At 40.6% G+C, this 17,574-nt stretch overlaps 1 protein-coding gene across 7 annotated transcripts in view; it reads right to left on the bottom strand.

Moving 5' to 3' along the window:
* LOC120767633 (pneumococcal serine-rich repeat protein) overlaps window positions 1–17,574 on the bottom strand; it is a 164,238-nt gene that overhangs the window by 12,353 nt on the left and 134,311 nt on the right. For 6 of the 7 annotated variants that reach the window (XM_040093795.1, XM_040093793.1, XM_040093794.1 and 3 more), the window contains exons 5-8: window positions 15,204–15,932; window positions 5,080–5,705; window positions 2,933–4,806; window positions 2,704–2,856 (exon numbers count right to left, since the gene is read on the bottom strand). In XM_040093795.1, the coding sequence (XP_039949729.1) occupies window positions 2,704–2,856; window positions 2,933–4,806; window positions 5,080–5,705; window positions 15,204–15,932 (3,382 nt within the window). The remainder of the gene's footprint in view (window positions 1–2,703; window positions 2,857–2,932; window positions 4,807–5,079; window positions 5,706–15,203; window positions 15,933–17,574) is intronic. The other variant, XM_040093798.1, reaches the window with a different exon arrangement.

Genomic DNA, 17,574 nt, shown 5'->3' with positions numbered 1-17,574 from the left:
ATTTAAGCTAATAAATTTAGCGTGACCCTTTACGAAATATCGACGAAATCTTAGTGGACCAGAGTAAAGCAGAGTTGAACCTCAGACTATTTGCCAATAAACTTTAACTATGCAAGACTTTTTCGTGGAGGTAAAAATATTTATAATTGTATGTAGAAATATAATTGCATAAGAATGAAATAATTGCTGGTAGAGAGAGGCGATAAGCTTTTTTAAGGATGGATCAAAGCTTGTAGGGAGTGTTGGTGGAAGAGTACTTTGTCGGAACTTTTCTTCAGCTCCAGTTTTAGTCTTTTTGACCACTGCAGCGTCTTCCAAGCGAACGTGGCTGCCATAAGAGTAACAGTAGATCTACTGCTTCGGAGCGCAGTCTCCTTGCGAGTGGGGACAAAACACTGCGAAGTATGGCAGCGATATTAGCCTTGTGTTCCTTGACTGTGCACTCAAGACTAGTGAAAGGATGACTAGGATACTTATCTCTAGCATCGAGTTATTTTATGATTAGACAGGTTTGAGCATCTGACCACAGCGGTATTGTAGAAAACTGTAAGGTTGATAAGCTTGCAACTTCAGTCTCATTAACTGCGGAATGGGAACGGGTAGGAACTTTATTGGCATCATGTGCTAAATATTGGGCCTTAGACCAAATCTGCAAGCGCTGGTCGATTACTAGCAGCAGGTCATTCTCAAGGCCCTTCTGACGCAGGATAAATCGTGAGAGGTTCAGAAAACTCTGTGCACTCATCAAGGTCTATCTTTCAAAGGCTGTAGGAGTTCTAACTGGATACTGTCTGATCCGGATTCATACAGTAAGATTGGATATCTTACCGGATCTCATATTTTAGATGCATGAAACAATAGAACTAGAAATAAAACACCTAAGCATATTTGTGACAGATTACTACAGAACTACAGAAGTTTTTCGTTTGGCATCACAACAAATTTTACATAACAGTCTAAATGTGATCCTTCTCAATGCTGAGGAATCAGTCATTTAACCCAAACTAACCTAACCTAATATAATTGCATATGGTTCAACAATCTTGACTGAAAAATAACTTTTACTAAAAGCTTTTTCTAGATTTATGAACCAAGGCTCCAAACGGTCACTGCCTTTGTTCAGATACGGTATAAAAATTACATGTAACTGGGTATTATTGTTGTACAAAGCACAGCTGGTGAAGATATCGTTAGCAGCACGCTTTTTGCAGAGCTTTGGACACTCGCGAGCTCATGTGGAGCAGCATGCTTTTTCAAGAGCTTTAGCACTAGTGAGCTAATGTGGAGCCAGTTTGAATTTGGTTGAAAATTTTTGGAATCAAGGTATGAACTCTAGTTTTCTGTTCTCTTTCGGGCATTCGTGCTTTTTGCTTTCTCTCTCTTCTCTATCTCTTTTACCAATTGCCTCTGAAAAGTAGTATGGACCAGAACCAAGGCTACAAACGGTCATTGCCTTTGTTCGGAAGTAAAGATATATGCAACTCGGGTATTCCCACTAGTGTCAGCTAGTGACGACAATGTTAGCAGCACGCTTTTTAGAGAGCTTTGAGCACTCGCGAGCTCATGTGGAGCCACTATGAATTTGGTTGAAAATTTTCGAATCAACAAATTTTTTTTGTTCTCTTTCTCTCGCATTCGGGTTATTTGCTCTCTCTCTCTTAATCTGTCTCTCTCTTTCTAACTTTTACCGATTGTTCCTGAAAAAGAGTATGGTTTATGGATTGCTTAGACAGTATTCACACGAGAACTGTTTTGTCGCCCAAACCGAGCTTTTGTAGGCGAGGAGACGAAGAAAGGACGGTGCTGCTCATGCTCAATTCTAGATGAGTAATAGGGTTACGTAAAAATCGTTTTCATATCCGAAAGGCGTTCGGCGTAGAGCTTACCCAACCAGTGCCAATAGTTATTTGAATTTTTTTCCTCAAACTTGTAGGATTTAGGTTTCTCTGTAGATTTTGAGCGATAAATAATTTTGAGATTTGGACAATTTATGGATTTTTCGATTATTTTTCGAGGAAGTTAGGAAATAAGCGAACATTACTGGATTTCAACCGACTTTGAATTGTAAATAAATCTACATACTGGAAAAGTTAAAGTTTTTTCTAATATTTTTGAGGGAATTTGCGATATCAGAGAACGTTTAGGGTATTAGGATTTTAGTAATTAACCATTTTGCAGTTATAATTCAATAGTATAATATGTCTAAAGCACAAACAGTTTTAAGCCAATTCAACCAAACATAAATTATAATGGTACTTAAAGTGTTTACATGGCATGCAGAGAGGGTTAAACGGTTTTTAGTAAGAGTTATTTAGTAGATTCCACAAGTTAAAACAATATAAACCAACAAATGTGAGAAAAATACAAAAAAACATTAAAACAAAAGTAGAAAGGAGGAGTAGTTCAAAAATGACAAAAACTAAAAGGACAAAAATCACATAAATAGTAGATCAACCCACAAAAAGGAGTAACTAAAAGTAAAGTACTTAAAAACATTACGCATATAAGACTACTTATATAAATTTTAACTAAAGTAAAAGTAAACAAAATATATAATTTTTAAATATAATACAATGAAGTAAAATATTGCTCAATTACTAGACTAAAACGCTACAGAGTAGTTAACGGACTATACATAAGTACGAGTAGGTTAGACTTAGTGATAGCAAGAGTTATGCGAAAACTTGCTGACATTCTTCTTACCTGCGCTGGGCCAATCGCGTAACGCTGCTGGCTCGTCCAGACTCAAATTGATCTTTGTAGAGTAGCCATTGGGAGCGCTATGCTCGTGACGTTTCTCCACAATGCGTACGCGCTCCGCAACGGATTTATTCAGCGCAGCAGTGGGTGAGTCTTCTATTATGAAGAAAATAGAAAATTGAATTAGTAATGAGCTTCATTTTTGAAAAGCTAGCATAACTGGACTACAAACCTTTTTCGCGTACGCCGACGGCGCTGCTACCGCCACCCGACACAGGCTTCAGCTGTATACCCCACAAGGCATCTGCGCTGTCGATGTTCTCACCCAAATGATAAGGTTTCGGTTTTACCGGTTTATTCTTGAGTATGCCACGTATAGCGGCGATTTCGTCATTTTCATTGTCGGTCGTATCCACACCACTGGTGGTTGAGGCGTAGCTGCCACGCGAACCCTCCGCGTGCTGCGAATCGCTTAGCTTTTGCACCGATACTGTTACACTAGTTGTGGCCGGCATCGCTTGTGCGTCATTGAGCACAGTTGGTGGTTCCATTAGTGATGCTTTATACGCCACCACCGATGTGGCAATTGTACGATGCCGCTGCTGATGATCATCACCGAAATGTGTAACATTACTAGCGGTTGTGGCTGTGGCTGCCGCTGTGCTCACTGCTGTTGTAGTTGTCGCCGCTGTGCTGGCGGTTTTGGTAAGCGTTTGTAGTGGGCCACTTGTGGTGCGACGACGCCGGCGGAAATTATTGGTTGGTGGCGGTTTACCATCGGTTTCGACGATATTGACACGTCCCGATTCGGCGGCGAAATGTACCTCGGTTTTGCAAAACTCGACACGTTTCTGTGCATTCTGTGTGCGCTGGAAGAGTGTGGAGCCGGTGCTCAAACCTTGATTGCACTCCGCAACATTGTCTTCAAAACGACTTAGCTGCAGTGTGGTTTTGGCAGCCGGCTCAGCGGGCTCGTAGAAACCATTCAAATGCACCTGTGAGGTTTTACGCAAGTTATCGCGCACATATTGACTCTCATCGACAGCGATCGAGTGACGTTTGAGCAAATCCTCGTCTGGTGTGCGACGCACCGGCGACTTACCAGCGCGATAATGTGCTGACGTGACTGTTTTGGCGGGTTCACCGAAGTGTATGACTGTGGCGCGTGCTGCTGTGGACGCTGCTGCTTCCGTGGGTGACCAATTGCCCAGTTCGCCGGAACGCCCAAGTCCGCTATCAGTGGATGCGTCCATGCGATACATGGTCTTGCTGTCCGGTGGCGACATCTTCTCGAAACCATACGATTTGCGACGCGAATGCCACTCTGTGGAACTGGTATCTCTGGTAGCCTTTTGACGAGACTCCAAACTGTTTGAGGTGTGTTTTTGGTTCAAGTTTTTTAAAGTTTCGTTGTTGTCGTTTGCTTTGTGCGTTGCGCCCACAACTTTGAAGGCCGACGACGGTTGCTGTGTTGGCGTTGAAATCTCGAGCGACTCTTCCGGCGTCAATTGACGCAAACGTGGTGTGGACAACTTGCGACGCACGCTCTGTTGTACTTCAATGTGTTCATCGGCTGACGGCGGTTGTTGATATGCTATAAAGTCGTCCTTATACAATGACTCATCCGATAATTTCTTTAGACGTCCACGTATCTCTTTCAATGACTCGGCGGTAAGCAGCGTATTGCGTTTACTGGCGTCTGTCGATTTTTCCGGTCCATGCAATATACTCTCTAGTGCCGCCAGATCCACATGATTATTACGCATAGCTGTTGTTAAACGTCGTCCGCTTTCGAGTTCGGCGCGTATACGTGAAACGCTCACCGTACTGGCGGGTAGATCGTAGGGACGGCGTATAGAGCTCGTCGGCTCTTGTGCAGCTGAATCTTTGTTACTATTGGCGCCGTTGTTCGGTGTAGAGGATGATTGAAAGGAGCGTCGCAACTTGCTGACACGTCGCCACTCATTCGACTCGGCGACCGCTTCGTTGGTCTCCCACTCGTTGCTGAGGTCGTCCGTAGAAATGGAATGGGAACGTTGTAGCAAGGCGTTGCTGGACAGCTGACCAAATGGTTGCTGCTGACGACGCAACTGACGCGTGGATAAGCTATATTGGATGACAGTTAGATAAGTTTAATATAATATTTTTAAAATTATAAATTTAAGCTACACAAACAAGTCACTTAAAACGCAATAAGCTGCTTTCCACTTTAAATGTATTAGATCGCGCTGCCGCTAGACAGCAGCCAACAGCTACTCAGCGGCAAATGACAATTAAATTGAATTGAAAACGGCTTTGCACAGACAACTCAATTGAAATTGAATATTTTCAATAACACATCGCTTAAACAAAACTGTAATTTTCACTCAAAATACTCACCGTAAATCATCGGCTTTGGCGTTGTCATCCGCCGTTGCCGCGCCTGCCGTCGCTGACGCGCTTATTGTCGACGCTGCGGTCGAGTCACCGTAAAGCCGGAAACTTTCCAAGTCACGTCGACGCGTTGGTGTTGCCGTTTCACTTAGCAAACCACCGCTTTGCTGTTGTTGTCTACGTAACTGCTGCTGCGTTTGAAGGTGGTGTTGGTGGTAGCGCGGCTGCGGCTCATCTGCGTCAGCCACAACCGCATAACAATCATCGCAATCAGCGACGCCTACACGCGTTTTGGATGAATTGCTGTTTTGGCCATATAGAGTAGCTTGTTCCAAATGACGAGCGTTACTACGCTGCTGCTGCGGCTGCGGCTGTGACTGCCACGTTTTTGTACCACTCAATGCTCCGCTTGAACTTTTCGTTGTTGTTGCTATGCTTTTTGGTGACTCTGTTAAGTCATTGTTGACGCGACCGCTGTTGTTGGTTTTGTTGTTATTGTTGCTATCGCCGACAGCAGCACCGCCACCACCGCTGCCAACAATTGCATGTAGGCTCACCTTACCGACCGCACTCTTGTGGGTGTTCAGTTTTGTGGAGTTGTTGCTGCTGCTGCTGCCGCCGCTGCTGCTTTTCTGTAAGTTACAAAGAAAGGCAAGTTGTTTGCTTGAGTCTTAAGTTGGCATATGACTTTTTGTTGTTATTTATTTTATTCGTTTTTAATGAAAGACAAGTAGATAAATGGCAATTAACATATTTTGTCGAGTTGCTGCAGAAAACTGTGCGCTGTGTAGAACCGTTTGAACTTAATTTAAAGCGGGGTCCAAAAAATTTCAAGAAAAAATCTTCAGCTGTCCACAGTGATTGGCAGAAGATTGATTCTAATCTTATGAGCCACATAAGCGCAAGTCTATTGGCACTTTTTCTGCTGTAAATATCTATAAAATGAGATGACGCTTGGCATACTTTGGTTGTTACCCACACGTCCTTAATTCAAGAAATCTTGTATTTAAGTGAAATTACTCCATCGTGAGTGGGTGGATATCAATAACCAATTACTAATTTTCACTTTGACATATCACGAATATAGTGACAGCCGACTACGTCTTTAGCTTTCACTAATAGCGCTGTCCTAAGTCATATGAGAAATGAAGAATTTGCGTTATTTGAGAAATGAAGGGTGAGGTTGTCTAGCAAAAAAAAAAAAAAATAAAATTCAGCATCTGAAGAGTGCTTTTGAAACGGGTCGTTTCATTGCGGTCGGATCATAGAAGAAAGTGAGTCCAGACTGCTCTCCCACTAGAATTATAATCCCAGTAAAATAAGCCGATTGCCTTCGTTGTAGCCTACAATGTTTCTCTGTTTTTACTCCAAGTTCTGCTGGCTAAGAAATTTGTGAATTTTGTTGCGCCGGGTTTGAGAAAGATCGGTGTTAACTACTCTCTTACTTAATCTAAATCTAAAAAAATCTCGAAAGGCAGTGCTGATAGGAGGACTACTGTAGAAGATCAGGATAAGTCGAAACCGAAACTAATTATTGAAGGTCAATATCTCCTAGAACATAGAAATAAAATGAGGCTTGTACCGCGACCTATTGTGCCAAATTAAATAGATGCTTCTTGAACCCGCACATGCCTGCGAGTTGTTGCCAATACTCTTCCCTCCCCACCCTCTCACAGTAGAAAAAAACAAGGGTTGTTCCTCCCCTGAAGTCCCCTAATAAGATTAGAAGCAATTCTCGTTCTAATCGGGACACCAGTCTCCTTCCAGTACTTCAAAAAGTTCTGAAAAGAGTTATGCTGGAATGGCTTCAGAAGCTAACGCGGGATATGTGGTCGGATAGGCAGTATGAGCTCAGGAAAGGACGCATTATCGCGGATGTATGGTCTTATGTTTAAAATTGCTTTCTCTCTAACAACATTTTGAACATAAAACCTTAACTACCAGTGCAACGACTGGTAGAGCTTGGCTGCCCGGAAATTACTCTTTGGTGGAGCTAATTTTCGGACTGAAAGGCCTCTCTGGTTGGCAAGATTGGGAGTGAGGAGATCGGAGTGGTTTGTGGCTGCCTGTAGGGTTTGTATATAATATATAGAATCTCATGATGGACTTTCTCCTTGGGTAGCTCGAGCAAATCGGTAAGTGTTGTGCGTATGCAGTTGATCTTCTTCTTCTGATAGAAGGTCGCTCCCGATCTGAGTTAGAGCGGGCGGAAGGACAATTTTTAGAAATTATAAATAATTGGGGTTTAGTTGTGGGGTGGACATATGAATGAAAAACGGTGACAATGCTGCTTAAGGGTAGATTGTCGCTGGGTCGTTCACCGATTGTCCGGGTGATCGGGGTCAGCATTATGACCATTAGTGCAATAATGTGTTTCACTCCACACTTGGCGAATGTGAAGGAGCAACCATAGGTCAAGTATGACACATTTTGAGGAGTGATTGGGGTCTCTCACTTGTTCCTGTTCCCACCATATATCGTTGCTTGTTTGTGGTCTGTGCCACTTATGGTGAGAAGCATTTACGTATTGCCACTAAGCAGACGCTGTCAAGTCCTTGCAGTTCAACCAAAATCTGTGATGCTTTCGAGATCCAAGCTATCATTATATACGAAAAAATATTGAAGGTACACAACTTATAATAAAGGGTTTTTCAATAAAGACGCTACAAAAGCAGACCAATAGAGACATCAAAGCACCACATTTTTTTCTCTGTTGATATTTCTCTTCAGTAAGGTTTGCCATTTCAGCATGGAAACACATACGATCCAACAACGAGTCGAAATTATTAAAATTTACTACCGAAATTCAGTGAATTAAACTTTAATTTGGCTAAGCAACGGATTTTCATCGAAAAGTTATTTTCATAAACGTCATAATCGTCCTGTCAGATCAACAACTGAGCATCTAGTGAAAAAATTTGAATCCACATGCACAGTAAAAAATGTTTCCGTGCCAGTGAGACAAAGAAGTCGTTCTCAAGCGTTGAGCATCTTTGTGACGTCGTTATTGCGAATTTCGCGATAAGAACTTGGCCTTTTGACCACCAGAATCGTCGTATATTCATGAATTTGGCTAAGCAACGGATTTTCATCGAAAAGTCAGCTTCAGTTATAAGGCTCATTTCTGGCAGAATGGCTTTGTCAATAAATATCAAAAATTCATTCATGAGTCAGAATTGCATCCCGAAAAATTACGGTTTGCTGCGGTTTATGGGTCGCGGCGGCAATGGGCCGTACTTCTTCCGTGATGATCAAGACCGACACGATACTGTGAATGGGAATCGCTACCACTCAATGATAACCGAATATTTTTGGTCCGAATTGAATGATATGGGCTTGGACAATATGTGGTTCCAACAGGACGACGCCTCAAGCCGCACAACGCATATCGCAATCGATTTATTGAAAACCAAGTTTGGTGAACGTGTTATCTCACGAAATAGCCCATTCAATTGGCCGCTTCGGTGGTACGGTTTGACGCCGTTAGACTAATTCCAGTGGGGCTACGTCAAGTCTATGGTCTATGCCAACAAGCCAGTAGTATCAGCCGATTTATGCTTAAAAACCCGTCGAAAATTGGGTTCAGCGTCTGGACTTCTGCAAGTATGCCGGTGGTGGCTATGCAAAAGAAATCGAGTTCCATACATAACGACATCGAATGAACTTTCACTTTCTTATTGAAAACCCCGTTATAAGGGACTCCTTTCGATTTTGTATCCTTCATTATAAGTTCAGTAAACTTAATCGCTTTGGCGGGAAACATTTGCCATTATTTTAAGGTTAAACTGTTCCAGAAGTATTTAAAGAGTACACAAGTATTTGAATCACACAAAGCATTCAGCGAAAGTTGTGAACTCGATAGCATCGAGTTATAGATACAGTGCTTCAAACTCGTTTTGTGGACAATAAGGGATAGCAGAGGACCTCTTTATTTCATATCGACTGACTCAACACATCTTGTTTAATGATTTGGGTGTGTAGCGTGTTGAATGTTATGCTTCTGCCAAGCGTACTGAATCTTAAAAAAAAAAAAGAGATCAAGTAGAGTTCGCAAATGTTTGCTCGACTGAGCCCTACATTCAGCAAATGCTTCGTTAGTGATGACGCGACACTCATCAAACGCTTCGTTAGTGATGACGAGGCGTGAGTTCATGAATATGACGTCAAAATTGTCCAATAATCTAGTGAGTAACACTCCAAAAATGAACCATAACCGAAAGCGCCGAAATTCGCTGAATATACTGAAGGTCATTACAGCCGGCTTATAATAAGTGTATGGAAAATAGCCTATTTTGAAGGCTATAAAATACAATATAACGATAATAGATATTCGTATTTAAATGCCTGAAAATGTATATTTTTTAATTAGATGATATGAAATTTGGAAAGCGTGAACGAGAAGATTGAGGATGGTAGAAATTCACACAATTGAGGAAAGTTCTCTGAACACCATTCACTTGGGAGTGGCCAGAAACGATTCATTTACATATAGCTCAAGCAGCTTCAGAAGGTCTGAGACCAAGTACTCTCTGGGCAGCCAAAAAATATCTGTTTGAAGGCGAGCTAAAGTGAGAAGGCGAAACATTCCCTCCCCAGGGTTGGGCGCTGGGTTTGAGACCCGAAACGTAAAGAAACACTACTACTCATAGGAAGAAAAGAGCCTCGGATGAGATCACGAACGAACAACAAAATTGAGAACGCTCATCCGAGGCTGTTGTGAGCTTATCGGCTATAAAGTAAAGAAGAAGAACGAGTAGCCTTTTGATAATGATATTTTTTATACGATCGCGTAAGGCTTCATTAGTTTTAATACTCAAATCGCAATCATTATTCAATAATGGAACTCTGCAGCGAAATAATGATTACAGATCATAATTCAAATTACACAGTCAATACTTATAATTACTGCGGGGTACTTCATGCGATGTGACCTGCAACTTTTGTTGTCGCTTTTTTTGGCATCTATACATTCGACTCATATTGTTGTTGTACTACTAAAACTGATTGCGATTTGTTTATTTTGCTTTGTTTTGATTTTCAAGTGACTGTCGTTAAGCTGGTTAGTTGGTCGGCTTTGCGCTGGCCGCTTTGTGCAGATTTGGGAGATTTGCGATTTGCGTTTGCGCGTGATTATGTTAATTTCAATCTCAATCTCACCGTCACCGTCGTCACCGCCATCACAGTCGGTCACAGCAAAACCGCCATGGCAATGACCGAAAATTGCGAATGCTGTGTGTTTAGCCACAGTCGCAGCAGCCGCACATCAGCGACGGTTACAAGAAACGGCGCGTTCTTCCAACACACAGACGTGCACACTTCGTCTCCCTCACGTTTGCTTGCTGGTTGGCCTTTTGCTTTTTGCCGGGCTCACGCTTTTGTTATGCGAATTATGACCGCCTTTGGTACGGCGTGTTTGGTGAAAGATTACATACATACTTTTTTTGCGAGTGTGTGTGTTTGTAGCGCAACGAAAAGGGCATTTGAACCCGGTTGAAAGAAAGGCAATTTTCTGCGCACGGAACATGTCGATGATTTGTGTGGGCGTCCACGAGATTAAAGCGACAACAAAGCGTTGGAAGATTTACAATACCAAAAATTCGTGCGTGGTTAATTAAGTTGATACAGTGGTTGCGAATCTGTGTATAAGCGTGTTTTTGTTGCTATTATAAATCATATTATAATTGGTAGAACTGTAAAAATTCTTGAGTATTGGAAATTTTCCGGTTTACAGGCGCTTGTGAAATTCAATTTAATTGGGTTTTTTTGTGGGAGGGGGAATATAATAGCATGAAAATTACAGCAGAAAGAGTCGTTGAACTATATAATTTCGGAAAGTTATACTTATACATATGTATACCTCACTGTGAGGTTCTCAGTAATAATAATCGAGATTTCATCATCCGTCATTTACATATTTTTTTATTTTGCTGTAAAATTAATTAGATTAGTAGTTCCTGAGGTATGGTTTTTGGTCCATAAGTGGGCGACGCCACGCCCATTTTCAATTTGTAAAAAAAGCCTGGGTGCAGCTTCCTTCTGCCATTTCTTCTGTAAAATTTAGTGTTTCTGACGTTTTTTGTTAGTCAGTTAACGCACTTTTAGTGATTTTCAACATAACCTTTGTATGGGAGGTGAGCGTGGTTATTATCCGATTTCTTCCATTTTTGAACTGTATATGGAAATGCCTGAAGGAAACGACTCTATAGAGTTTGGTTGACATAGCTATAGTAGTTTCCGAGATATGTACAAAAAACTTAGTAGGGAGCGGGGCCACGCCCACTTTTCCAAAAAAATTACGTCCAAATATGCCCCTCCCTAATGCGATCCTTTGTGCAAAATTTCACTTCAATATCTTTATTTATGGCTTAGTTATGACACTTTATAGGTTTTTAGTTTTCGCCATTTTGTGGGCGTGGCAGTGGGCTGATTTTGCCCATCTTCGAACTTAACCTTCTTATGGAGCCAAGAAATACGTGTAGCAAGTTTCATCATGATATCTCAATTTTTACTCAAGTTACAGCTTGCACGGACGGACGGACGGACAGACGGACATCCGGATTTCAACTCTATTTGTCACCCTGATCACTTTGGTATATATAACCCTATACCTGACTCTTTTAGTTGTAGGACTTACAAACAACCGTTATGTGAACAAAACTATAATACCCTCCTTAGCAAATTTGTTGTGAGAGTATAAAAATTTCAGCTCTCGTAATTTTCAATTACTTGTTCGAGCATTTCGACAGGTAACTGGCGAATGACACGCATAATGTTTTGCTTCAGGGCCTGAATCGAAGTGATATTGTCCGCATAGACTTTACATACCCCCCACTTTAAAAAGTCTAACGTTGTGATATCACACTATCTTAGTGGCAAATCGATCGGCACAAAACGTGAAATTATCTGCTCACCAAAGTGTTCTCTCAATAAATCCATTGATTGATCCGATGTGTGAGAAGTCGCTCCGTTGAAACCAAATGTCGTCGAGATTCATTCTATGAATTAACGAAAAAACTCAGGCATCGTTTAGAGCTGTGAATCGCTGCCAAAATGCAACAAAATTGATTAATAGTGAGAGGATTGTAAATGGAAATTAAAAAGTGATCGCTTAAGACAACAGCAAGCGAAAACGGTCATGGTCGAATGGCGTTGAGCTGATGTAAATGCTCGTCAAACAAATATTGGCGGTATGAAAGGTTTTGTCATATGTTTTATGGAATTGGCTGGCACTCATCCACAATGAGTTGTTCCCTTGCGACCAGTCTCTTAATTCGGACCTGTACTGTCAACAATTGCACCGTCTGTAGAATGCAATCACCCAGAAGCGGTCAGCTTTGACCAACAGGAGAGGAACCATGAGCCCTCTGGTGAAATGCAGGCCACAGACATGGATAACTACTTGCCAGAAGTCAGCAGAATTTGACTGGGAGATTTTTATGCATCCATATTATAGTTCAGACCTGTCACCAAATTTTCGCACTCTATTCCTGTCAATGGCGAATGCTTTTGCTCGTGAAAAATTCGCCTGAAGAAAAACTTGTTCGAATCAACTCTTCCAGTTTTTTGTCAATGGAAACGAAACTTTATATGAAAGCGGTATTATGAGATTGTTTTACAATGAGAGTAAATTATTGACAAAATCGAATTATTCTAACTATAGTAAAAAATTCTTCGAGAAGTCATTACTGTCCTACGGAAGCTGCTGAGATTATTTTTCATAGTTTTTTCGTTCTTTTGTAAACATAACTGTAGCTTCAGAAAGTATAGGTTTCTTCGAATCCAGTGTATAGAAAAATCGCTCATAATTCTCGTCCTGCTATATGGTGCAGAGGCTTGGACGATGACAACAACTGATGAGGCGGCGTTGCGAGTTTTCGAGGGAAAGGTTGTGCGAAAGATTTATGGTCCTTTGCGCATTGGCCACGGCGAATATCGTATTCGATGGAACGTTGAGTTGTACGAGATATACGACGACATTGACATGGTTCAGCGAATTAAAAGACAGCGGCTACGCTGGCTAGGTCATGTTGTCCGAATGGACGAAAACACTCCAGCTCTGAAAGTGTTTGACGCAGTACCCGTCCGAGAAAGCAGAGGAAAAGGAAGACCTCCGCTCCGTTGGAAGAACCAAGTGGAGAAGAACATGGCTTCGTTTGGAATATCTAATAGCCGCCACGTAGCGAAATGAAGAAACTACTGGCGCGCTGTTGTTAACTCGGCTATAATCGCGTAAGCGGTGTCTACGCCAGTGAAGAAGAAGAAGAAGTCGGTAACTGCAAGAAGAAGAAGCCAAGTAATCGGAAGTAGCTTACTTTCTTTAGTTTAGCTGCGTTTTCAAGGTTCCTTAATATGTTTAGGTTGAATACCCTATAAAGTATAAATATAAATGATCAGCATGACGAGCAGAATCGATTTAGTCATGTCTGTCTGTACATACAACACGCCCTTTTGTCATCAAGAATCTGTTCATTTGTCGAAACCGCCGATATCGTATCACTATAGGATAAAGATGATATGTAAACTTACCTAAGAAATTAATAAAAAAAACTGTATTTGACAGATATTTTCACGAATTTTATAAAAATGCTATAATATCCGAATATACATTGTGACAAGAAATCACAGGAAAATTGTAATTAAATTCCACGGATAAATGATATTTCAAACAAAAACATATTTTGCCAAACTAATAGCCCGATCTGTCAACCAGTTTGTTTACAGTAGACGCTTAAGTCCGTACTCCTCAGTAGTCCGTTGCGGTTTTTACAGTGGATAAAAATATGGAACAAAGAATTTGTCTCAAATTTTGTATTTCTAACCGCATTTTGTGTGCGGAATCGTTGCGAATGTTGGAAAAGACTCACGATGAGACAGCTTTATCAAAAACACAAAACTACGAGTGATACAAAGCCTTCAAAGACGGTCGTTCAGGACGGTCTTCGACCTGTTCAACTGAAGAAAGTATTCGAATAGTAAAGGATATGGTACTTGAATGTCGTCAGTCTAGTGTTAGGAGATGGCGAGAGCTCCACATCTCTCGCGAGTTCGTTCGAATGATTTTGGTAGATATTTTGGGTATGAAATGCGTTCTTGCTCGATCTGTCACAATAAATATGAATTTTCTTCAAAATAGGTACCGTAAACAGGTCTCCTTGGACCACATTTATGGAGAGCTCTATAACTGCCGATTAGACATGTATTGATTTGTTTATTATACAACCAAGTCAACAAACAACGGAATGGAGGCGAAAAACAAGCCGAAACCAAAAAACCACGTCAAAGCCGCACAAAAATCAAAGTTATGCTTAATGTTGTTTTCGATATTCGTGGTTTGGTGTTTCATGAATTGGTTGCGGAGGGACAGATGGTTAATAATGTGTTCTATTTGGCCATATTGAGGAGTTTACGTGGGGACATTCATCGAAAATGGGAATTGTGGAGGAACAATTCACGAATTTTACAAGATGATAATGCACCATCATATCAAACCACGATTGTAACCGAATTTAAAGTCAAAAACGCAAGGAATACTATCGATCAACCGCCGTATACACCATTCTTCATTTTTTCTTCTTCCCCAAACTGAAATTGCCACTCCGTGGAACTCATTTTCAGTCGATCGAAGAAAAAAAATAGTTGAAGGAGCAGAAGTTAGAAAGTGCTTATGAAAAGTGTTTTGAGATACTCAATCGGTGTTCGAAAATCTCAATTCAACCAAAAGTGACATAAATATAAACAACAAGTGTGTTTCAAAACACGCTCCAAACGAAAACTTGTTTATAGCAATAAATAAGGTTTTAGCGTCACAAGTTCATTAGTTAAAAAAATATATTATATAATTTTGTTTACACTACATAAATTAAATCAGCAAGCGGAAACAAGTTTGTTTCCACTTTTTTTTGTGTAGCGTACAATCAATTAACATTTTGCTTTGGCTACACCGATTTCAATTTTTCAATTAAAGAGATTTACCCAACGTTAGATATTAATCACTGTAAGCTGTATGGCAAGTCCAAACAGCCAGCCCATTATCGACGATGGCATAACAAAAACAAGCACGTATTTAAGTAAATCAAAAATAAAAAATAAAAAAAAAACAAAAACAACTTAAAGATCATTCATTAGCTTACCATGAGATTACTTAATTTCAAGCTTGGCGCCGTATCGGGCACCAACAACCCTGACGACTGCGAATGCAATGTGGATGACGACGATGCGGCCGATGATGACAGAGCGTGACCTTTGCTGCCGCCGCTACCACTGCCCGCGCTGCCACTGCGACTAATTGAATAATTGCATGGCACAGCGTCGACGTCAACGCCACCACCACCACCACCACCAACGCTATCGCCATTGCCATCACCGGCAGCGTCATCATCGATCTCGCCATCGTCAACAATGTACTGTGTTTCGGCAATTGTTGCAGCTGCCTTATCGAGATCATCATCCGTGCTGACTTCGCTGATGTCCACAGTGGCGGCAATCGTTGGCGGCGATAGTTGCAGCCAATGAGTGTTTGCCTCAGCTAAATGCTGTTGCAATGTGCTATGAAAATGTTTGCTGCTATTGTTGTTGTTGGTGTGATTATTTGTGCTGTTGCTGTGATTGTGCAATATGCTACGACCGCCAATAGCATTAGTTTGCATGCAAATGGGCGATGCTGAGGCGGAGGCGGAGGCAGATGTCGAGGCGGAATTGGAATTGGACGAGGACCATGAGCGGGATGAGGATGTTTGTACGGTTTGTGCGCGTATAACTTGTACGGCACCGTTAGCGGTGCGCTTCTGCAGCACTTCGAGCTGTTTGCGCTGTGTGTGTTGGGTGCCATTCGGCTGTGAGATGTTTTGGGAATCGGATATCTGGAATGAGCAGAGATAAAGGACAAATGTCAATGAGCATATGAGTTTTGTATGTAGGAAAGTATGTATTGGATTGTAAGGAGCGGGCTAGTTGTTGTAAATATATGAATGTATGTAAATTTAAACTTTATGCTATAACGTGATATTATAGTTTTCGAGTTGATGGTAAGAAATTTGAAAACGTCATGAATGTATGTTTGAATGCCAGCTTTTGAGAGTTGGTGCTTAGTATAGTACTAAAAAATTTCCTATATGCAATCAGTTTACACTTTACTTGTATTACGGTGCATATGTCTACTAAAATTAAATATCAGAAAATTAAAAAAAAAAATGCTAGCTATAAATCAAACTTGAAAAAGCAAATAAAATAGATTATTTACATGACAGAGGAGGTATGTGATAAGAAATATCGAAGACTGTGTAGAATTGGCCGTCGTTTTTGCACTAACTCGTAAGTCTACAATGGAACCTCTCTCCAAATCAATCTCCTAGAATTTATAGAAGGTATTTTGATGTATGTATTTCGAAAAGCATACATTTAGGGTCCTCAGACTTCACTAAATGCATCCGTCTCTTGAGTTAATTTGCACATTATTGGATTGGATTGGATTTCTTACACTTACTTGTAAGATCTACTATGGAATCTCTCTCAAAATTACTCTCCTACAATGTATAGCAAGCATCTTGATATATTTCGAGAAGCATACCTTTAGGGTTCTTGCATTTCAATAAATACATTCGTCACCGGAGTTAATTTGCAAATTATTAAATTTACATAAAACATTTATGACAGCTACGACATTGAATATGATTATACGTTCCTCAGTCACTGGATAACATAGGGTACAGTATAAAACCAATCGACAATCTTCTGCGTGGTATTTTCCATACCTTGTGTTTCTTCGATAGAACTTTTCTAAATTACCCTCGAAGAATTTATGAGTTTCATTTATGATTACTGATAAAAATGTGAGGTCATATAAGTGTTACGACACTTCTCGAACCCAAATAGATTTTTATGTGCACTACTTGCCTAAATATTTTCTCTGAATTGTAGAGACTCTAACGACATTACAAAAATGGAAGTTTAGAATGATTTTTTGGTTTTTTCTTTTGCTTTTACAAATGCACTATATTTGTGTGGTTTAGCACTGTATATCTCTATCTCCTTTTAACTTATCGATCGTCAATCAATCGGCCCTTATGATATAGATCCTGATATTTGTCAAAATTGCTGAAAGATTTTTAAAGCTATACAAGCATCATGACATTTCTTGAAACCAGATAGATTTTTATAAGCACTACTTTCCTTTGAATTGTCTTCAACAACCTAACATAAATAAATCTTTAGATAGATTTCTTTTATAAATGAATTAGACTATTTTAAGCGACGCAGGTCTGTCCTTTGTTGAGATTCAGGAGTACTAGAAGCAGACATAATCTCCTTTTACCTTTTTTATATCTGCCAAAGCCGCCAATATTATTCATTATTTTAAAAATTGGCGCACAGGAGAATAAAAAAATATAGATTACAGTTAGGCTGATAGTATTAGGGGCTTCAATATTTAGTCAAGACATGCACCTACTTTTTGATCTTGAAATCGCCAATCAACCAGTTTTGTTAACTGGGACCTTTTCTTAG

This window comes from Bactrocera tryoni, chromosome 2 (genome assembly GCF_016617805.1).
Source record: "Bactrocera tryoni isolate S06 chromosome 2, CSIRO_BtryS06_freeze2, whole genome shotgun sequence".
Taxonomy (NCBI): domain Eukaryota; kingdom Metazoa; phylum Arthropoda; class Insecta; order Diptera; family Tephritidae; genus Bactrocera; species Bactrocera tryoni.
This window is presented reverse-complemented; position numbering and strand designations above follow the sequence as displayed.